Source organism: Syngnathoides biaculeatus, chromosome 18 (assembly GCF_019802595.1).
Source record: "Syngnathoides biaculeatus isolate LvHL_M chromosome 18, ASM1980259v1, whole genome shotgun sequence".
Lineage (NCBI taxonomy): Eukaryota > Metazoa > Chordata > Actinopteri > Syngnathiformes > Syngnathidae > Syngnathoides > Syngnathoides biaculeatus.
In genome coordinates, this window is record NC_084657.1 from 8,940,850 (window position 1) to 8,963,237 (window position 22,388).

At 50.4% G+C, this 22,388-nt stretch overlaps 2 protein-coding genes across 8 annotated transcripts; one reads left to right on the top strand and one right to left on the bottom strand.

Moving 5' to 3' along the window:
* The first annotated feature begins 301 nt into the window (after positions 1 to 301).
* mat2b (methionine adenosyltransferase 2 non-catalytic beta subunit methionine) lies at positions 302 to 6,720 on the top strand. Of its 7 annotated transcripts, none has more exons than XM_061804433.1 (8): positions 302 to 589; positions 684 to 794; positions 1,443 to 1,637; positions 2,131 to 2,245; positions 2,309 to 2,461; positions 2,536 to 2,729; positions 3,167 to 3,280; positions 3,347 to 3,709. In XM_061804433.1, the coding sequence occupies exons 2-8, from the start codon at positions 744 to 746 to the stop codon at positions 3,521 to 3,523; spliced, it is 999 nt and encodes a 332-aa protein (XP_061660417.1). In that variant the 5' UTR covers positions 302 to 589; positions 684 to 743; the 3' UTR covers positions 3,524 to 3,709. The 7 variants fall into 7 exon arrangements, with proteins under 7 accessions (XP_061660417.1, XP_061660415.1, XP_061660414.1 ...); XM_061804431.1 differs by having other exon boundaries at positions 303 to 589; positions 1,440 to 1,637; XM_061804436.1 differs by lacking the exons at positions 302 to 589; positions 684 to 794; positions 3,347 to 3,709 and adding exons at positions 893 to 1,019; positions 6,346 to 6,454; positions 6,581 to 6,720.
* Positions 3,854 to 21,493, bottom strand: LOC133492303 (serine/threonine-protein kinase TAO1-like). The gene is made up of 21 exons (XM_061804424.1): positions 21,116 to 21,493; positions 17,581 to 17,818; positions 16,481 to 16,552; positions 16,258 to 16,359; positions 15,455 to 15,500; positions 14,266 to 14,362; positions 14,068 to 14,181; positions 12,863 to 12,954; positions 12,687 to 12,780; positions 11,736 to 11,817; positions 11,461 to 11,628; positions 10,627 to 10,848; positions 10,435 to 10,560; positions 9,320 to 9,556; positions 8,643 to 8,771; positions 8,396 to 8,479; positions 7,609 to 7,728; positions 7,287 to 7,526; positions 6,996 to 7,208; positions 6,478 to 6,660; positions 3,854 to 5,926 (listed from the first exon to the last, which is right to left on the bottom strand). Exons 2-21 carry the CDS (start codon positions 17,710 to 17,712, stop codon positions 5,465 to 5,467), a joined length of 3,015 nt encoding a protein of 1,004 aa, XP_061660408.1. The 5' UTR covers positions 17,713 to 17,818; positions 21,116 to 21,493; the 3' UTR covers positions 3,854 to 5,464.
* Between the last annotated feature and the right edge of the window lie 895 nt (positions 21,494 to 22,388).

Sequence of the window (22,388 nt, forward strand, 5' to 3'; positions counted from 1 at the left end):
CCAGCAGACAATTTTGATCAAAATATTTGCTTTCAACAGATGAGCATATTTTTTTCACCACTTCAAAATATTTGTCAGCTATTATGTGTTGCGTTATTTTGGATAAAGCCGTGACACCGGACAGGAACCTTTTGAAAACGAGTTCCGTTTCTTGGGAGCATAAACATCGACGGACAGCCCGGAACCGTGTTCCGCTTGACGTCATTTGGTCAACTCTCCAAAAATCCGACTTGGTAATACAATTCCGCTCCATGCAGCAAAAGACGCAATAAGCGCAAAAAAAAAAAAAAAAAAAAAAGATCAATGAAATCAGCTCTTCTAAGGGAAGATCTTACAAAAGGACAAAAAACATTTTGAGTGGCGGCCACAGGAAAAAAGAGCCGAGCGACATCACTTGGCACTGAATTTTTTTCCTTCTCCTGCATTCTTCGCGGAATAGCAGGAGTCTGACACCCCTTTTCTATTATGATGATGATGATTATTATTCGTGGTCAACTGACGTGTTTGGCCGCCGTCCACGCGCAACAACGCGAGATCCGATTACGACAAAGGAGCCCCGTCCTTTAACGACATTGGTGGTTGCTTTACGGTAATTGGCTGTTCCTGTTATCCATCCGCAACCGTCGAAATCCGAAACTAATCGTAAACGCGTATATTTAAACCCTATCCTTAATCGGCGTCAGGTGCGTCTAACCACACCTTGGGAACGTCGATAGTAATAATTATTATTGCTGTTGTCAAATATGAGCCACCTGACGATCGACTTCAGGCCGGGACACGTCAAGTTGCTGCAGGTAATTTTGACATCGTGACGAAGCTGCACAAAAAATGGTCAAAGGAAGAATACGTTTGAAAAATGCGCCATGTAGTCGTCAAATGGAGGCGTTTAGGACGCGATGTAAATGATACTTTTAATTTTTGATGTTTACATGGAGTTGCGTAAATTGATAGGTTACAATTACCCGTCATGCGTTGCGACGGCCGCCATCTTGTGTGTTGTAACGGTTCAGAGAACACAGGTGATAGGTTGAAGCGTGAAGTGTTTTTTTTTTTTTTTTTCCCCTCCTCCATCGTTAATTTATCTGAGGCAGCACGGTGGATTGGCTGGTAAAGTGTTGGCCTCACAGTTCTGAGGTTAAACTCCCGTGTGGAGTTTGCATGTTCTCCCCGAGCCTGCGTGGGTTTCCTCCGGGCACTCCAGTTTCCTCCCACATTCCAAAAACATGCAACATTCATTGGATAACTCTAAATTGGCCCTAGGTGTGATTGTGAGTGCAACTGTTTGTCTCCATGGGCCCTGCGATTGGCTGGCGACCAGTTCAGGGCGTACCCCGTCTTGTGCCCGTTGACATCGGAAACGTATCCATTGTTTTGGACAAAGTGGCCATTTCAATCTGATGCTAATGCAAGCGCTGAGTATTTGTTGTGCTTTTGCGAAGCAGGAGGACCCCCCGGCGGGCGGCCTTCGCGTCCTGGTGACGGGCGCGAGTGGTCTGCTGGGACGCGCCGTCTTCCAGGAGTTCGTGAAGCGCGGCTGCGCGGCGACTGGGACGGCGTACCGCAGGGCCGGCCCGCGCCTCCTCCGCTGCGACCTGACCGACGAGGACTCCGTCAAAGCGCTCATGAGCCGATGCGAGGTAACCGAGGTGGCGAGCGAATCATAACGTTGCCGCGGTCGCCGTTTACTCAACGGGACGAGCGGCCAATGATGCAAGCGAGCCTGACGTTGTTCTCCTTCCATGCGGCTTGTTTCGTTCTCAAGGAGTTGAAGGGACGGCAAGCGGACCGTTGCGGTTGTCTTCGAAGACGTTTCCCCTCTTGCTGAGCGACTCCCGTCGGTTCTTAAATCGAACCAACGACCACAGCAGTCCGATTGCCATCGATTCAATGCCCTGAGAGTTAAAAGCAAAATGAAAATGTGCTCAAGGAGCCGGACAGCCCGTCAAGACCAAACAGGAAGTAGCGAGCTAGCTTAAAGCAGAGTCGAGCAGGAAGTAGAAACCTAGCAAAAATAAAAGCCAGGCCCTGAAACATTGTGCAGCTTGGAACAGGGACCAAAGAAAAAGCCAAAGTCACACAGGGCCAAACCTTTGCTGTTATACCGCCTTGCCCGTGTTTGTGTCACCATAGCCCGACGCCGTGGTCCACTGCGCGGCGGAGCGCCGTCCCGACGTGGTGGAGCGCCACCCGGAGGCGGCCGACGACATCAACGTCCACGCCACCGCCGCGCTCGCCAGGGAGGCCGGTGAGTCGGCGGCACGTTCGCGCCCGCGACGCGCGCCCGTCCTTGACGCGTGCGTTTGCGCAGCGCGCCGGGGCTCGTTCATGCTGTACATGAGCAGCGACTACGTGTTCGACGGGCGCCGCCCGCCGTACGGCCAGGACGACGTCCCCAACCCCCTCAACGCGTACGGACGCAGCAAGCTGGAAGGAGAGCGGCAAACACTTCGACACTGCGCGCGTGAGTTGCGCGCGCGTCAGCCCGGTTCGGCGGTTCGATCTAGGTCGGTAACGCGCGCCGTTCCCGTCGGGCAGGCTCGGCGGTTCTGCGCGTTCCGGTTTTGTTCGGAGAGGTGGAGTCCCTATCGGAGAGCGCCGTCACGTCGCTGTGGCCCGGAATCCTGCGGGCGGGCGAGAGCTGCGCTCTGGACCACTGCCAGCAGAGGTTCCCCACGCACACCCGAGACGTCGCCGCCGTCTGCTGGAACCTGTGCAACGCTGCTGCTCGGGTATGTGATTATTATTAATATCTCTTAACTGTACAGCTGTTCAAGTTTTTACGAAAAAATGTTAATGACTATCTGTTGCTCCGTTACCCTATTGTTATCGATAATTAATAACATACCAAAATCGCTGAGACGTGGCAGAAACACGCTAGCGCGGCGCTAACAGGGCCAGTTAAAAAGAAAAAAAAAAAAATACCGGTAAAAGTCAATTTCCTCGGCACATATATTCCACCAGTCTCACTTTTGCCTTTTCCGCTAGAGTGCCCCCTTGTAGCCATTAGGGGGAAAAAAAATTGCACAAATTAGCTGCAGGGTTGAAAGCGTGGGGGGGAGTCGCGGGTTATATGTCGGAAATGACAGTAATAAACGTCGGCGCGGTGGCCGCCGCACATGTTCCGAGTGATGCGCGTTGACGACAATCCGCCATTTGTTGCACGTAGGACGAATCCATCCGAGGAATGTTCCACTATTCCGGGAAGGAGCAGATGACCAAATACGAGATGGCGCTGGCGATGGCCCGGGCCTTCGACCTTCCGTCCGGTCACCTCGTCCCGGTAAGAAACCCGCCGTCATCGGCCCGCCCACGGAGCGACCGTTAACGTCCCTTTTCCTGCCGGCAGCTGATGGAGCTGCCGGCGACGACCGGCGCTCTGCGGCCGCTCGACAGCCGCCTGGACTGTTCCCGTCTGGAAGTCCTGGGCCTCGGCGTGGAGCCGCGAGCGTTCGCCTCCGCCGTGGCGGACTGCCTGTGGCCTTTCACGCCCGACAAACGTTGGCGGCAGACCGTTTTCCACTGATCGCCGTGGTTGCGCCGCCGCCTCTCTTCGTTCTTCTTAACGGTTCTTTTTCCACATTTGTGATGTAAAACTCTCCCAAAAATTTTTTTCATTTTTTTTAAATTTTAAAATATTTGCTGAGGACAATACTTAAGAATAAAGTTGAATTTGAACGTTTGTCAAAAACAAACTTCTCGACTGTTTTTGAGAAGGTTTTCAAATGCGGGTATCAAAACACCGGCAAGGTTTCAAATTAGGGGCTCCAAAACAGGGTTCTGGTTTCAAATTGCATCCTGGGTACTGTAGTTCTGTGATTTGCTCTCCGACCCTCAAAATAACGACGACGCCGAATACAAAAAAAATACTGTTTATTACAGAATTCTTTATCCAGTCGTCGTCCTCCAACAAAAAAACAAAGCGAATGGCAACATTCTTCCAATTTTCCCAACTTGTCTTTTGTGCAACGTGACCTCCCGGCCTATTTTCCGCCAACGACGGCGAAGAACACCGCAGGCGCTTCGGCCCGTGCGACCCCCGCCGTGGTTTTGTCCGTAAATTTCCCCGTTAAACCTTTTGACACAATTTACAATATGAACATGTTCGACTGTACATTTGCACCTGTGACGCCACTCGATCGTTATCTTCATGTACATTATATACACTTTGATTGACAGGAGGAAGCCGCTAAATGGGAGCGACGGTGGTGGGGTAGGTGACAGGCGGAGCAGGGCGTCACCCCAGAGGAGGTCCGACTGGGACGGCGGGAGGCTAACAAAGTAGGACGTGGGAAAATCAGAAGCTAGCAAAGTCGCGCGGTAAGGAAGCTATGAGGAGCGCAGCAGCCAATCGCAGCGTGGCCTCCTCTGCGCGCGCATTGATGAAGCCAGAAAAGTCCAAATGTTCGAGTCTGACAAGTATTCTTGTTGCGTAATGTCGTCTCTGTTGGGTAAACGACTCGTCGTTTCCACCGTTTCTGTGGACGAGTACGTGAAGATTTTTGTCGTAAAACGCATTTCAGTTTCTCAGTTGTTAGAGAGGCCGGTCAACTTTTGGCATTAAGTGACCAAAATATGTCAGACTTGGGAATTATTGTCAAATTATTAATAACGTGTTCTTAGAGTGTTGCGGTGAATAAGGCTAACGCAGGACTTGGTGGAAAGTCAACAGCTAACATCGGAACGATGCGCCTTTTTTTTTTTTTTTTTGTCCTGACGCAGACAGACGGGAAGCTAACAGGACACTAGCGAAATTCTGACACTAGTTTGGCAGACTTGACGCTAATATAATGCTGAACAGAAACTAGCGTATCGGTAATAGCGGTGTTAACACTAAGATGGCAGCGAGGACGTTACGACGATGATAGCAGGATCAGTGTGCTCTCGACGCTACCTTGGCATACATGACGGTATAACACTTGCGAGACATTAGCGTGGCGCTGACATGGCAGAAAAACGCAAGTACGACGCTAACGCGATTAATATGGCACTGATGTTGGACTAGGATGATGCTAACACGGCAGTCATGACACAAAAATGACAATGAAATGGCTTGAGCGTGGTGCTAACGTGGCAGACGTGACGCTAATGCGAAAGGAACACGATGTTACCATGCGGTTGCTAGCAGAGTGCTTTTGTCTTTATTTAACGAAGCTAGCAGTCGGGATGTTCGATTAGCACTTTTTTTCCAGAATGATACTAGTTTGGAGTCTCTTGAATATTCACTGCCACGAGTACTTTTGATACATCAAATTTCAGTGAACAAAGGCCTTTTTTCCCCAGAAGCGCGGGACTAGCACCAACTACTGGTGAGGAGGACTAAGTCAATGTCAGATTTCTTTTTCTTTTTTTTTTTTTTTTTTGCCTTCAGTACCCGCTACCTGGAAATTCGGCCTACCTAGCAGACTTTGAATCTCAGATCCGGCTTTTGAGTTTCTGCCACTTCCTGCGAGCCGCATCGGACGCGTCAGGTGTAGGAGAGGTGTGAGGCGTTGGAGGCGATGCTAGCGCTTCTACTCATGCTCTGTTCGCTCCTCCCCCCGGATGACGTCCTCCTCAGGGCCTGCGGACTGCTCCTCGCCACCCCGGCCCCCGCGCCGCCCCTCTGGCCGCCGTCCACCGGGTGATGGAGGCTCCAGGGGGGCGGCGCCCCGGCCGCGGCGGCCTGGCCCCAGTGCTGCCGGGGTCCGCCCTGCTGTTGGTGACCGCGGTGCCCCCCGGCCGCTCCGCCCCCTCCGGCGGGCCAGTTGCTCCCCCCGCCGCCCCAGCCCCCCTGCGAGTCGGGGCCCACATTGGCCAGGACCATGTTGCTGAAGCCCAACCGCATGGACTCCGAGTCGAAGGCTTCGATCTCGCGGGCCTGCCGCTCCAGGAGGGAACGGATGCGCTCCAAACGCTCGTTCTGAAGGGACAGCATCTCCTCCTCGATCTGATCACACAAACGTCGTCGTAAACAAATACGCGACACAGACGGACGGGGGAACCGAGTACTCGACTAGCATGTAATAGTATGTCCATCCTCCCAAATGTGAACAATTCTATATAATGTACGGAAGGTTCTTTGTCGACCTCGTTTACCGTTCATTGTTCCTGCGACTCAAAAAAAAAAAAAAAAAACCGAGTTGATGAGCCGACAACTACGACTCCTCAGCATCAAGATCTAAAAGTTGTGAGCAGACTCGTCGCTCGTCTGTTTTTGCCCTCGCCGGAGCTGCCGAGTGCCGCAGTTGCTTTTCTAGACTTATCGCATTTACATTCTTTTTAGTTTTGATTAAATGCTAAAAGATGTTTTCAGGTACGCGTGTTTTGGTTTGGTTTTTGATTTTTTTTTTTCTTTTTTTCATACAGTGGACGACATTCGACTGCGGAGCAAGTCACGGCGAACTAGGTAGCCAACCGAGTCTAACAAAACAACTACCGGTGGACGCCGCTGTTACGATTGAGGAGTAGGGAACATGTGAGCGCCTCGTTGTCACCCACCTTCTGCTCCAGCAGCGCCCTCCTGAGGCTGACTCGCTGCTCCAGGTCTCGCCGCTCTTTGTCGTGCTGAGCGTCCGTCTGCATTTTGATTTTGCTTTGGTAGGCGTTGAGTAGTTCCAGTTCCTGCTGCAGCTGCATGCGCAGGACCTGACACTCGCCCTCTTGAGCCTCGTCCAGACGCAGCTGCAAGACACAAACGCAACAAACGCGTTCACGCGTGAGCTTGTGCGGGCCGCGACTGACGGACCGGCGGATGGTTTGCCGCTCAACGACCGATTGGATGCCCTTCGCCGACGCCCACGTCGCTCACAAGGTCGAGCCCCGCCTTTTAAAGCTACAGAATGCGACGGCGACCCCAAGCGGACAAGAAAATAAAACTTGCACCCTTACACGTGTCACATTATTAACACAAAATCACCTTTTATCGACGGGATAATCGGTAGACTACGCGGTTCTGTATAAATTCCCGTTCTACACTGGATAGCCGCAGCGTGCAAAGCTTTAAGCGAGGAACTCACGGCCTGCGTGGACAGCATGTCGTTGATAGAGTGGTCGTACTGCTCGGCCAGGATGGCCAACTTGCGGGTCTGCTCCTCTTTCAGCCTCTTGAGCAGCGCCTTGTGCTCGCACTTGGGCGTGCTCTCCAGGAGGTGGTTGCGCAGCGCTTTGTACTGACGCGTCTGAGTCTTGCACGTCTCCTGGAACTGCTTCTTGATCTGGAGCTCCTTAGACTGAACACGCGCCGCACCGAACCGCGGTCAGACGGACGGCCGCTTTTGCAAGTTGAGCCGTGGACGCCGAAGAAGTACCTTGAGGCTCTTGGGCTGCTGCCGGACCTCCATGAAGTGTTTGCGGCGGAGTTCTCGTTCTCTCCTCTTGTTATACTCCAGCTGGTTGGTCAGCTCCGTCTGGTGCTGCGTGCGGATGAGCTCGGCGCGGGCCTTCTGGATGGCGGCCAGGTGCCGGAACTCCAGCTCCTGCATGGACTCGTGATGCCTGAGGAGCATGGCGTGCTCCAGGTCCTTCTGCGTCTGACGCTTGTTCAGCTCCTGCGAGACGCCCACCCCCCCACCCCCCGAGCCCGTGAGTATGCGTCGGCACGTGGCGTGTGCGCACCCGTGTGTGTCGAACCTCTCGGGCGAGGTCCTGCTCCACGTTGTGCCTGGCGATGAGGATCCTGCGCTTGAAGCGGCGACATTCCAGTTCCAGGTACTGTCTCTGCCGCCTCAGCAGGTTGGCCTCCTCCTCCGCCTGCGCCGCGCAACAATCGACACCAGACAAAATCAGAAGAACCGATAAAAGCCCGGCAAAAACAGACGGCAGCGTGGGAAGGCCCATCAATAAAAACCACGTCAAAACAGAAGAATGTGACCACTGATAAAAGCAAGAGAAGGACCATCAGAAGTATGACTGGAAGAACTCTACAAGAAACAATAAAATCATAGAGAGACGACATTGGCGCCATCCCCACAAGCATTAAAAAAGAAGTGCCACTCCCAGATCCGTTAGAAGAAGCTGTGAGAACAGCCAACGGAAGCGTCAAACGAAAGAACCGAAGAAGTACGACCCGTTCCAAAGCCCGAACAGAAGAACCATCGCAAGAACCGTTAGAAGAAGCTGTGCGATCAACCAACGGAAGCGTCAAACGAAAGCGCCGAAGAAGTACGACCCGTTCCAAAGCCCGAACAGAAGAACCATTGCAAGAACCGTTAGAAGAAGCTGTGCGATCAACCAACGGAAGCGTCACATGAAAGAGCCAAAGAAGTGCAACCCGTTCCAAAGTCCTAACAGAAGAACCATCGCAAGGACCGGGGGAAGCATGAGGAGAACCATCGGAGGAACCACCAGGAAAAGAAAACAAACCAGGAGATACTTGACAGACTCGGTGTACGTGTGTGCATGAGAGTTGTCACGTGACCTGGAAGTGCTGGATGTTCTCCTTCTGCTTGGACAACCACTCCTGCTTCTCCTTCTTTGGAGTCGACTGGTTCTCGCTCAACTCCTGAGTGACGGAAAGAGAATTTGGGCGGGGAAACAGCGGACCGAGACGGTTCCTAAAAAGTCTGCTGGAAACCAGTTTGTTGGGATCGGGGACAAAATGGTTCTCAAGGCAAGGACTGCGTTTGGCACCGCCCGATCACAAATCAGCCTCAAAAATGTCGCACCTCTTTGAGCTGCTCCTTGCGCAACTTGTACTCGCGCTTCTGCGACTCCAGAAAGCTGCTGAGCTCCTTCTTCTGCTGCACCTGGATGTGCTGATGGAACTTCTTCTCGTCGTTGCTGAACGTCTTCAGCTGCACGCGGGCACAAAGGCGCTAGTTAGCGCCGGCGCGTTCTCACGGCGGCGGGTGTCAATTCCGTAATTTCCCGCCGACAAGCCGCGACTTTTTTCACACGCATTCAACCCTGTGATTTATGCGGTGATGCGGCGCGAGCTTTAGTGCAGCGCTAGCTTAAGCGTTAGCGCACCTGGTTATAAGCCTCGGTACACAGAGTTTAATGCTAGTGCCGTGCTAACGCTAGCGGTAAAAACTCTCTGTGTACCGAGGCTTATAACCAGGTGCGCTCTGTAGGCCGGGAATTACGGGAATAAAGTACGTTTTGGGTCCTTGAAGCTTGAAACAATAAAAATAACATTTGGCAATTTTTACTAGACTTTGGTCTTGAGTATTTACCTTAGGATTCCGGATACACTTGAGAAACGATCTGCTGATTTTTGTGTTTTGTTTGTTCCAATGTGGTTATATCTCGGATAATGTGGAAATAAAACATTTCCTTTTTGTTGACAGTAAGTAAATCAAACGAGGAAAAATTGGAGCGAGCGAGCACGCGGCAGCCTCACGTCCTTGTCGAGGGCGGCGTGGTGCTTCTTGAGCAGCTTGTCCATCTCCTGGGCGAAGCCGCTCCTCTGGCCGTCCAGCTCCTTGTCCAGGCGCAGCCGGTGCTCGTCCATCTCGCCCTTCAGCTTGTTCTCCAGCGCCATCAGGTGCTTCTGGTGCTGCCGCCGCATCCGCTTGTAACCCGACATCTGCTCGCGCAGCTCCGAGTCCTGCTCGTGCTCCTGCATCTCGCGCGTCACCTGCCGAACATTCTGCGTCTTAGTCTTCCCCGAGTTTGGATCCGTTACGCCGTCGGTCCCTTTCCGTAGCCGCTTATCCTCACAAGGGTCGCCGGAGTGCCGGAGCCTATCCCAGCGGTCCGCAGGCGGGAGGTTGGGGAACGCCCTGGACGGTCGCCGCATGGAGACAGACCACGGTCGCGCTCACAATCACACCTACAGGCAATTTAGAGTCTCCAATGAATGCATGTTTTGAGGATGTGGGGGGAAAGCGGAGTGCCCGGTGAGAACATGCAAACTCCACACAGGCCAGTCCGGAATTGAACCCGGGACCTCATTTCTGTGAGGACAATGCTCTGCGCCACTGTACCACCAGGAAAATAAATACACTAACTTCACTGCCACACCATAACTGGGTGGGTGTGGCTGGAGTAAGCTCAAATCCATTTGACCTTGGCCCATCCATTTTCTGCCGACGACCGTCCCGGCTGATTCCGGGCGAGAGGCAGCTACGCCCTCGACCGGTCGCCAACCCAATCACAGGGCGGAGAGACACAAACGATTCAAAGTCTTCAATGAAGCTCCCGCGCCAAGTTTTGGGGTGCGGGAGGAAAGCGGAGTGCCCGAGAGAAACTCTACGCAGGCCAGGCCAGTGTAGGATTTGAACCCACAACCTTAGAAGTGTGCGCCATGCATGCTAACCCCTGTTAAAAAATACCCGTAGACAAATTCATCTGATTTCAAGAGTCGAAACACATTTGATTATATTTTGAAATCCCATCAATTCTCTCAAATTCTGTAGTTGCTTACAACAAGGACGAATGTGCTATTTTTCTGAATCTGGTTCCGACTCTTGTGGATTCCGGAAGAGGACTTGAGCAACTTTGCAGATCTCTTACCAGGGAGGCGGTGCGGATGGTGGCAAAGTGCTCTCTGTTGCGCTGATGCTTCCTGGGAGCCGCCGCCGGTTCCGAAGGCTGAGCGCCGGACGCCTGCTCCCCCGAGAACGTCTCGCCGTCTTCGTCCTGGGCACACGTTCCAAACGGAACCTCGTGAAAGCCGCCAAGCGTTTGGCGTTTTCACGTACGTACGGGCTTGAGGTGGATGACGGAGCTGTTGGACATGACCGTGTGGTCTCCGTCCATGAGCTCGAGCTCGCTGCGGCTGTCGTGCGTCGCCGTCATCGCCGCCGCGTCGTTGAGGCTGTTGACGGAGCTGCTCTGCGAGCTGGCGCTGATGGACGTGCTGGGGATGGACTGGTTGCTGCCCACGCTGTTCACCGTGCCCGTGCGCCCGCCACCCGCCTCCAGTTCCTGACCGCCGCAGGTGCGCAATTGTCACTTTTTTTTTTTTGGCGCTCAGATTAGACCGCGGTCCGACTATCTTACACCGTGGAAATGAACAGGAATGCCGTGAATCCCTCGCGCTCTTCCCAGAGGATAAAGAACATATGCCTGCGAGTATTGTTACATACATGCTGATAAACATCTTGAACCCCTTTTGTTGAACTTTTGCTCATTATTTGCTCAACTGCTGCTCCTTGTGAATCTCGTCTGTTTTTGATGCACACGACAATTTGCCGACGTGTCAAATTTTGCAGCGCCAACCCCTGGCGAGGAGGACTTATTCCATATCACTTTTTTTTTTTTGCCTCAACCATCATTCAGACTTCACGACGACTCGAGTTTTACGACCGGTAGCGGCCCCACGTCGATGTCTGGTGATGCTAGTCGCCCATCCGTATTTTGATGCGATATTGTGCTGTTTATATTTATTGAAAACATGTATCCCCCCCCCATCACAGATTAATGGCATTTCAGTTCATTTCAATGGAGAAATTTGTTGGGCCACACTTGACATAACAAACGGTAAGTCAAGTGAGCGGTCGCCAAGCCCGAGTTCGTATCGATTAGCATCTTGCGTACCTCGTCCGGGTCGGGGGCTTCCTGCGCCGGTCCGTTGTGGGCCTCCTGCAGGAGGATCTTCTTCATCTTGCGGTACTGCAGGTTGTCAAGCTCGCGCACAGCGTCCTTGGTCCTCATGATGAGGTCCATCAGGACCGAGTCGGGACGCTCGCGCTGCAGGAACACGTGCTGGGGGGCGTTTTAACTGTTATAGTTTGACATGTACGTAGGTACGTTGTATAAATTCTTCAAAGATGGTCTCGACAGGGCACGCCCGGCGGGGTGTGCGCACTTACGCCGAGCATGTCGTCCGAGTGCGGGCGGTCCTGCGGGATTTTCTGCAGGCAAGAGTCGATGAAGTTGCGGAAGTAATCCGTCCTGGGAAGAGAACACGAGCAACAAATCCTGCCTTCAATTTGCATTTTTCTTGCAAAGTACAGCACAACATTTTCATTTAAACAAAAAAAAAATGTATTTTTATGGAAAAACGCTGCTGCTTTCGTCACAAAAACCAGGAGCAAAAGTCACAACTTGCCAATTGCGATTAAATAGCTTCATAGAGACAAGATAACATTTTAGCGGTGGTTATTACTGATATGGTTTGAATATTTTGTATTCATACGCCTGATCGTTATTGTCATCTCCCTTGACTGAAAAGCAAATTTCCTCACTGACGGTCAATAAATATGACTGAAAGTTTGCTTCAAAAAATGTATCTCACATATTTCATAGTTCAATCACTACAAAAAAAAAAAGCAAAAAACAATACCACTGTCATCACAAAAATTTACATTTTGTGGCGATTGTCCTTTGTATTTATGACAAAATCTTGCCAGAAAATCTTTAAAATTGCGCTGCAACACGCTGAGAGTCGTTTGCAATATTTATAATCTTATTTTGGGGGATTTATTCATCCTCAACGATTGTTTCTCTGAATGCCAAAGGCGCCAGCTGATCTTACGAGGGGCCAAAAATGTTTGCGTCAAAACATTTTTCATTTCAGATTAGCCAAACACACATTTTACAGATTTACTGTCGTGCTGACAAAAAAAAATACATATACATTTTTTTGTCAGAAGAGGAACACTGAAAGAATAAAAAGGAACCAGACAAATGCAGGACGTTCTCTCTATTTTTTTTTTTTTTCACTTTTTAACTTATTAATAATTTTATTGTCTGATGCCTGATTCAATTTGACGAACTTTTCAATTTCCTTTCCCTCGATATCGTCGGGCGTGCGCGCTTACCATTCGCTGGACTGCAGCGTGGGACTCTCGTTCTGCGCAATGTGGTACAAGGCACTCATGGCGTTCATGTTGAACAAGGGGGGCTTCCTCTCGGCTGCGACGGGCACAAACGGCGAGCATTATTCCCGATATTACTCCCGTTTCCAATATGTCTCGAGCGTACAGACGAGCGTTACCTAGTTCTATGCACGTAATCCCCAAAGACCAGACGTCCACCTTCCCGTCGTACTGGCCCTCGTCCATGGCCAGGATCACCTCGGGTGCCATCCTGACAAAAAAAAAAAAAAAAAGGGACGGGGGAGTTTGTCTTGTGTGCAGCTACTACCGTAATTTCCCGCGTCGAGCGGAAAATGTAAGAATGAGATTGCTGGAATATATGTGCCGAGGAAGTGACTTTTACCTGTCCGGCCCTGTTAGCGCTGCGCTAGCGTGTTACTGCTGTGTCTCAGTGATTTTTACCAGTATGTTTTTTTTTTTTTTTTTAAACCGGCCCTGTTAGCACAGCGCTAGCATTTGCGTTAGTGCTGCGGCGCTAGCGTTAAGATCTTTGTGTACCGTCTTTCTTTGTAAATATCCCTTTTTGCAATGTGGGCACTTGCGGCTTATACACAGGTGCGGCTTATGTGTGCACCAAATGGTATTTCCTTTACAAATGTAGTGGGTGAGGCTTATAATCAGGTGCACTCTGTAGACCGGGAATTACGATACAACTTTTATGCTTTTTTCACTTTGTCACGTCAACTATTAGGGAGAGAAATGGCAACATGCTTTCGGCGCCGCGCACCCCAACAGACAATGTGAGGAGTTTGTGTAGCGAGTGGAAAATGTGCGTCGCCGCGCTGAAAGAAGCGGACGCAGTTCGACGGCGTGTTAAAAAAAAAAAAGCTGCTAATGTTAAACTGGAACCGTGTAGTTTCTCGTGGCCATTTTGTCACTTTTGGTTTTGTTGTTTTATAGGATGAAGTATCAAAAAAGAAAAAAAAAAAACAAAAAAAAAAAAAACACAGAGCACACCTGGTTATAAGGCTCGGTACACAGAAAAGAGTTTAACACTAGCGCTGCACGAACGCTAGCCCGGCTAGCGGTGTGGCGATGCGGCGCTAGCGTTAAAGTCTTTTTTTTGTGTACCGAGCCTTATTAACGAGTTGCGCTCAAGTTAGCGCCGCATCGCCGCATGAACCGCGGGGTCGAAAGGGTGTGAAAAAAGTCGCGGCTTGTAGACTGGAAATTACGATAGAAAAGTTTCGATGCGAAAGAGCTGAAGTGCTGCCGCCTTCAGTGAGCTTTTGGAATTTTTTGTATTGTATTTTGCTTTATTGTTGTTATTAATAAAGCTGAAGTTGGAATGGGTTTTTTTTGTGTGCGTGAAAGTGTCACTGACCAGTATGGCGTCCCCACGAAGGAGTTGGCGGGCGAGGCGATGGAGGCGGAGCCAAAGTCGGCCAGCTTGACCTGCCCCGGCTCCGTCAGCAGGATGTTTCCCGCCTTCACGTCCCTGCCGCACGGGACAAAACGTTGTTACGGAGTGCCGCGTGGGTGCGTCGGCGGCGTACGTGCTGCGAGGCCGGCGGGGAGCCACCTGTGGATCATGTTATGCGAATGCAGGTAGGCCAGCCCCTGCAGCGCACCGTGGGTAATGGCGGCGATCTCCACTTCTTGCAGAGGCTTCTTGTGAACTTGGAAAGCAAGACACAACTTTCATCCATTTCCGACTATCGTGTTGAAAAAGGTTCATTTGTGAAAATCCCTCTAAGGTCAAATTTCTTGATGTTTTCTTCAAGGTCAAAAGTTGACTTGTACAAAAAAGTACTGTGTCTTTAAAGAACATGGGGAAGCCCACATGATGAGGTCATGGCTTTGGAAGCTCCTGATAGGGTAAACGGACAACATGTGAGCTGATTGAGCGGACCCCTGGGGATGTCTTGAAGGCCGGACCTCAAACGCTGTCCGTCCTTGTCAAAAGAAATCAGCTGGGAAATCAGAGAAAGAATCGCGACTCTCCGAGTTTGGCTCATCCTTGGGTGCAATTTCCACATGTCCGGCCATCATACCGCTCAGGTAATAGGCGTGCGGCAACCGACAAACCTGACTCGGTTCCAGCAGTTCTGTCAAGAGGAATGGACCAGGATCCCAGCAGAGCACTGTTAGAAGCTCGTGGAAGGTGACCCAAAACCTTTGACCCAAGTCATGCAGTTCAAAGGAAACGCTACTCCATACTAAGGAAATATATGTCAACTTTTGACCTCCAAGAAAATCACTCTTGCATTATTGTGGCATTTAGCAAAATTAAAAAACTTTTTAAACTTGGAGAGTTTTAGTCTGGTTTGACTTCGGACAGTGAGACAAAAAGAGGAAATGTGTCTTTTTACACAGTCTATGCAAACTTCTGGCTTTAACGGGACACAGAGCCAACATGATCCATGTCCAAATTTGGTCAAATTAATTTTTTTCTTTTTACATATTATTGATCTAAAGTGTCTGAAATCTCTTTGATGACAATTTTAATAGCGCAACAAACTTGCCATTTTTTCCCCATCTTTCCTGAAAAGTCACGTTTTTGGAGGTGCCACAATTTAGCCCGACGGCCGCCAACATATTCCCCTGCGCATCCTCGCTGCGACAACAAGGCGCTCTAAACGGAGAAGGCCGCTCAAAGTCGCACTTTCTTGCGTGTTTTCCCGCCCGTCGCTTGTCATTCTTTCTCTGAGCCACGTGCGCGCACTCGGGGCCGACGACGAGGCGCTTTAAAACGCATTTCGTGCACTCACCTTCCAGGAGGTCCGAGGCCGAGCCCAGGCAATACTCCATCACCAGCTGTGCGACACACACAAAAACACACAATTTGCACTGTTCTTGTGTATTTCTTTCATCTGTTTGTTGGTTTGCAAAATTATGTGAAAAAAGTAATCGTCTACAAAAACTTGCAGAGGCAATAACAAAAAAATTAAATACATTTATTTCTACTTGATGTCAATATTTCCCAACAGTCAAGAACACTTTGGTAAAATATAATGAAAATTCCATAAATAACCCTAAAAATAATGTAGTACTTTAGTTAAAGATCAATAATTCAAAGAGGGCAAAAATATGTTCAATTTGTTTTTTTTTTTTTTTTTCAGTTCACTTGGGGGTGAAGGCTCAAAGGCTTGCATTTTGTGGCAGGTGTACAATATCACCTCCTACAGGACTGGAGGGGGATAGCAGTGCTGCCATGTCAGCCAATCAGAAACCCGAAGAGAGCTATTTCCTGTAAAGGTGCAATAACTACAATGGCAGCATTCAACTTGTATGACTTCTGCCCTCTAGGGGGCAGTATTGCGCACTTGCCACTTGGGATTAAATGGCCTCGGTGGCGTTCTGGCGTCCCTTGACGGACGTCTCCATCGTCGTCGTTCCGTGACCGGAATGACTTTCCTCGGGCTCGTTCGGGCTAAAACGACGCGGTTAGAGCGCCACCTGCCGTTTCGGCACGTAAGCCTTTCCATTTTCCCCTTGCGGACCGGAGGTTTTTTTTGTTGTTGTTGTTGTTTTTCCCCCGCTAATCGCACAACAAAACGAAAGCCAAACTGACCCAGGCCGTGTGCTCGCGCAGGTAACATCCTTTGTACTCGATGCTGTTGGGGTGTCGGATCCTCTGGAGGAACTTCACTTCCTTGATGATGTCCTGCCACTTCTGCGGGGGAGAACATCGCGGTCAGAAGCAAAACTTTCTCCCGTCTTCCATCACGGTAACTTCCGATATTGCAGCATATAAATTGTCATTGGAAAGCGTGTCGTGTCACATGCTGCGTCACCTCGTTGGACTGCTTCCCGCTGTACGACATCTTCTTGATGGCCACCACCTCGTTGGTGCGCACGTCGTGTGCCTGTTCGCATCGACAAGGAACGTCACACAATGGGAAAACCTCTTTGAATATTATGAGCCATATTTATACCGCGGGATTTGTCATGTGGACTGCGACTGTATTGGGGGACCGGGGCGGGAAGGGCAGAAACACAACATCTGGTGTGACCGCCATGCGGTGGCACTCGGTGCAATACATTTATTGCAAAGGTGTGCCTTAGGCGGCCCCCAATAATAATAATAAAAAAAGACCACACCCTAGCGGAATGCAAAGGAACCGCAGGACATTATGTTGTGTTTGTCAAAATCGTTGCAATGAAACCTTTAACAACTATTTGTTGCTAAGCATTCATTTACGTACAAATTTTATTGAAGTTTGAAGTGCAATACATTGGACTGTAACCGTTATTAATTTTTGTAAATTAAAAAAAAAAGTTGACAAGATTACGGCATTGCACTCCCGGCCTAGCCTACTCTACTACTAAAACATACATGTTAGGCAAAAAATAAATACATTTCTGAAATTATTTTATCATATAGAATATTTAAACTATACATGTATTTCTACTACGCAGTTTATTATCAGGAAAAGTTTTTTTTTTTAAATGCTTTAAAAAGCCTAATTTTTTTAGGCTTGGAACACATTATTTCTTTTTCCGTTCATTGCAATGGGAAATATTGATTCTGTTTTCGAACAAAATCACTTCTCGAACCACCTTCTAGAACATATTGTGGTCGAGAACCGAAGTTGTACTGTACTTCATGAATTTTCTTATATTCAGGTGTACTGCTGAAGTGGGTTTGAATAATATTCAATACAATTTATAGTTTTTTTGGGGAGGGGGCGTCGACTTAATGAGTGAGTTAGTTACTTAGTCATACTGTCTTAATGTTAGTCATGACTCAGTTGCTGTTTTTTTTTTGCGGTGGGGAACATTTGAGAACCACTGATTCAGAGCTTTTGTTTACCAGTAATGTTGGGAAAAAAAGTTAATATTTCTCCAGAACAACATGTGGAATGTAAATAATGCGTACGGCGGTAAAACATACAAAGTAGACGGCGCCGAAGCTGCCATGGCCGATCTCCCGCAGGTCAGAGAAGAGCTTCTCGGGGTCTTCCTTGAAGAAGAGCTCGGCCACCTCGGGGTCCTTCAGGCTCCCCGCTCGCGCCGACGACGGCATCCCGCGAGGACTCGGCCGCGCGACGCTGAGGCTGCTGAGCTACGGCGGAGCAGCCCCGCGTTCATTGGAGGATACGGCGGCGCCACGGGGATGCGCGCATGGACGCCTGCGGGCACAGGAAGCAAGGACGGACGGACAGGCATGAGGCCGCGTTGACGCGCTGGAAATTGGACTAACCACTCCTGAATGTTTGGTCAAAAGGCGCACACAGTATTTGAATATTTTGCTTTCGTATGATGTAAGTCGATACCGTAATTTCCGGCCTACACGCTCTCAACCTTGCGGTTTATGCGGCGATGCGGCTAATTTGTGCATTTTTTCTAACGGGCGCAAGGGGGCACTCCAACTGAAAAGAGCGGTGGAATATATATGCCGAGGAAGTGACTTTTACCGGCTCTGTTAGCGCTACGCTAGCGCTGTGCTAGCATGCTTCTGCTGTGTTACTTACTGGCGCGTATCAATGATATTTACCGGTACGTTTTATTTTAACCAGCCCCCGTTACCATTAGCGCTAGTGCGGCCCTAGCGTTAGCGCTATCTTTCTTTCTAAATATCTCGTGTTTCAATGGGGGCACTTGCGGCTTTTACACGGCTGCGGCGTGTGTATGTACCAAACGGTATTTCCGTTACAAATGTACTCGGTGAGGCTTGTAACCGGGCGCGCTCCGTGGGCCGGGAATTACGGTATTTGTCTTTTCTTTTAGTTTTTTCAAGATGACTTGCTGGTCACGTCCAGTGACGAAAAGAAGATAAATAATAATAAAAAATAAATAAAAAATAAGCAACAATAAATACTAAATAAATCCTCGGTTGGAGTTTGGCTTTCTCTGAACCCAAACGAAAAAACTTTGGGAGGAGTTACACTATCCGTTCATTGCACAAATATTCAACTTGTCGGCGTGAGTTCCGAGTATTATATTTGTCCACTTGGAGTCGCCACCCTCAGCCACTTGGACGATATCCTATTTTACGGTCATCGCGATTTTGCGCTTGACTCTGGCTCGGAAGGGAATGTTGGTCACCTGGCAACCACGAAAACACACAAAGAAGAAGAAAGTCAGAGCAAAAAAAGGAAAAAAAAAATCACGTCAGTCTTCAAGAACACGAGAACGGGGGAGGGCGCCTGATATCATCATCATCATCATTGACATTTACAGATGATGATGATCCAAAGTGTGCTCGCACAACAACAACAAGCGCAGCTTCCTGCAACGTTTTTAGCGTGCTCGTGCAACGCAGTCACCACCCACGTTCGACATTTGAAACAATGTGAGCGTCGACGTACAATTTCATAATCAGATAATATGATGGAATCGCTACTTTAGATTGTTATTAATTATGAAAACACTCCCCCTGGTGTCTTAATGACATGTCTGTGGGGGTCAAGAACCGCGCACACATTTTTTGGTGTTTTTTTTTTTTTTGGGGGGGGGGTGCTTTTTCGGACAATACGCCAACCCTCGAAATAGTGCTGGGCCAATGGCGAGCCTCGCCTTCGTTGCCATGACAACCACCAGGCCAAACTGTGTCAGGCGGCCGCCGCGTTCCACCGCTGAGCCGCCAAAGTGCATTAAACGTGAAAAGACACATTTTTTAAAACCCACACCCAGGCTAAAAACCCCAAACTTAAACGCCTATTTTGTAACTTTTCTGGCTGGCAAAGCCCTAAACTGTGAAGCGCCATTTAGGATAGAAAACCCGACTTTGGCAACCTAACTTGAAACCTTAAAGGTCAAGCGTCATCCCTATAAACATTCTAAAAAAGATATTGTCATTAAAAATACATAGAACAATATTCACTTCAATGTCTATCCGAAAAAATAAATATGGCCGCCCGATCCACTTCCGTGGTGGAGATGAGGCCGGCGGCCGGGGTGGCTCATTTTCGGCGTCGAAGTGGCTTATCATGGCGCCAAGACGCGCCGCTTTTCGAGCCTGGGCGCTTTATGGCATTGTCGTCGCACGCGGCTGAGTGCGGCATCGTCGGCATTGTTCTTCAGAGCCGCCGCCATCCACGAGCCCGACGCGCAGCCTTGGCCGAAGCAGTGACCGGCGGACGCGGCGCCTTGGCCGGAGTGGCTCATTTTCAGCGCCGAGGTGGCTTATCACGGAGCCGAGCCGGGCTGCTTTACGGCGTTGTTGTCGCACGCGGCCGAGTGCGGCATTGTCGGCAGCGTTGTTCGGAGCCGCCGCCGTCCGCAAGCCCGACACCATCCCATGCGCACATCGACACATTTAGCACGCCTGTCATACGTACGTGGATCTTTTCTTACGTTATGAGAGACAGATTACGTGGTCTGCCCCAAACTATTTTTTTTTTAGTCGCTATACACACACCTACCTGTCATTTGGAACCCACAAAGCTCTCGTCCTTTGCACCAGTGCAAACCATTTTTCAGGCCGAACCGGGTCTCTTGCAAACTTCTGAAGGGTAAATCCGTCCTCCCGAGTGTTCGAGCAATGTCCAGCAACACGACGAGGCAGCATTTTGGCTCACACGAAGGAATGACGACCTACATTCCCGGAGGTAAAACTAATAGAAACAAACGAGTCCACTTGAGGGCGGTGCTGCCACTACGTCACTTCCTGCTTCATCTCGAACACAAATCACTCGACAGGATTTTCATGGCGGGAGTTACAAAAAGCCATATGTCAAAATCATGTTTTGTGGTTGAAAAAAACGCACGGGTCCATGTCGCCTGCCGTTTTTTCATTAATAACATACTAAAAATCATGCATTTCATGACAGTGGCACTTTCAGCGGAAACCTGACTTGAAATCCTCAAGAAGGCTACAAAGCTCTATTTCGAAACCAGACCCTAATCGGTGAAAAAAAAGTCTCCCCAGGTCCATTTCCATAACTTAAGTCTTTAGTTCTCCACTCCAAGCCTACAAGTGTAAACATCCGAACACTGAAAAGTCCATTTTGCGCAAGGCCACATATCGCTCTGCACGATGTGAACACGGTGTCCCCGATGGCTGACTTAAAAAAAAAAAAGCAAATCTTGAAAACAAGACCTTACTGTATTGTCCCCGTGAATAAACAAGCCCCCCCCCCCCAAAGTCACATGAAGCCCCCTGAAGCCGAGTGCTGAGCAACGTTGAGGGAGTGGCAAGCGAGCGAGCTAGAACGTTAGCAAGCTCCCCCCCAGGGATTAAAAAAAAAAAAAAAGCGGATTAGCTCGCTAACGTAGCCGTTAGCACAACAATCCTCAACGGTTCCGTTTTCCCCCCGCACATCGCCGTTGCACACCCGCCCGATCAAATACGCACCCGGGCAAGCGGCAAATGCAACGAAAAGAGCTCCGGGGGGCATTTTGGAAGCTGTCACCGAGAAAGAGCGACGGTAACTCTCGCCTGGCCAGATAGCCGCGGTGCTAGCAGCTAGCCGCGGAAGGCTCACCTGGCCAAAGGCGAAAGGCAGATCCGCGCGGCTCGACGACGGGCGGCGGGCGTGCTGGTCTCGGACTCCGCCGCCGGGGTGTCCGCTCCGGAGGCCGGAGAAGCGCGGCCGACGCCAACGCGAGCCAGCGTCCTTCAGTGGAATCCAATCTTGAAGCGTTAGCCGACGGCCGAACGACGCCGCAGCGCAAAGTCTTCCCGACCGGGCGGGGGGGGGCTAAAGGGCGGGCATGCCGAAGGGAGGAGGCCTCCGGGCGGGCTGTCGGGCTTCTCCTCGTGGGTGTACTCCGCGCTGTGCGCCGTTCGCTCGGCGGCCCCGCTGCCTCGGACGCAGGCAATGTTGTGAATGACAAGCTCGCGAGAGGACGGGAGGAGGCGGGGGGGGGGGGCAGATGCTGCCTGCCTGGCGACCGCCGACAAAGGGAAGCTTGCCTCGATTTTCATGTGGTTTTTGTTTTTGTTCACAATTGCGTTGGGCTTAGCCTGATTCGGGTTTCAAGTAGGGCCCCGAGCCTGGTTTGGGGTTTTACATGATTTCTATGCAGGGTTAAGGAAGCCCCTTCCTATCTGTTGATTGGCAGCTATGACGCCATGAAAGATTTTTTGGGGGGGAGGGGGGGGGCACTGGCAGCTTCTGCGTGTGAGTTCCCGGGTGTGAGCAGTAGCCCACAGCAGCTCACGTGAATTGACATCGTGTCCGCGCTTGTGAAATGAAAGCGACCGAACTTTTTCAGCGACTGGTCTCCCTCCGTAAGCACATTCGAGGGATGTATAAAATCTTCATCCCTCTTTCCTCCCTTCTTAAATAACTTCGTATCAAATTGGTTATGAAATCATGCTAACAGATTTCCTGTGGTAATATTTCAGGATAACAAAGTGCATTTGGGCGGAGCAGCTGTTGCGCGTTGGCCTCACAGTTCTGAAGACCGGGGTTCAAATCCCGTCCTCCCCGTTTCTTTCTCCGGGTGGGCACTTAGCTTTCCTCCCACAACGCAAAAACATGCAACATTAATTGGACACTCTAAATTGCCCGTAGGTGTGATTGTGAGTGCGATTGTTTGTCTCCATGCGCCCTGCGATTGGCTGGCGACCAGTTCAAGGTGCACCCCACCCGCCTCCTGCCCGACGATAGCCGGGATAGGCTGCGGCACTCCCGTGACCCTCGTGAGGACAAGCGGCTCAGAAAATGGACGGACGGGGGCACCAAGCGTTCTGCCAAAGCTCGGCGGACCAATGAGAGGGCTCGAGACGTCACGTCGCTCGCTGATTGGCCA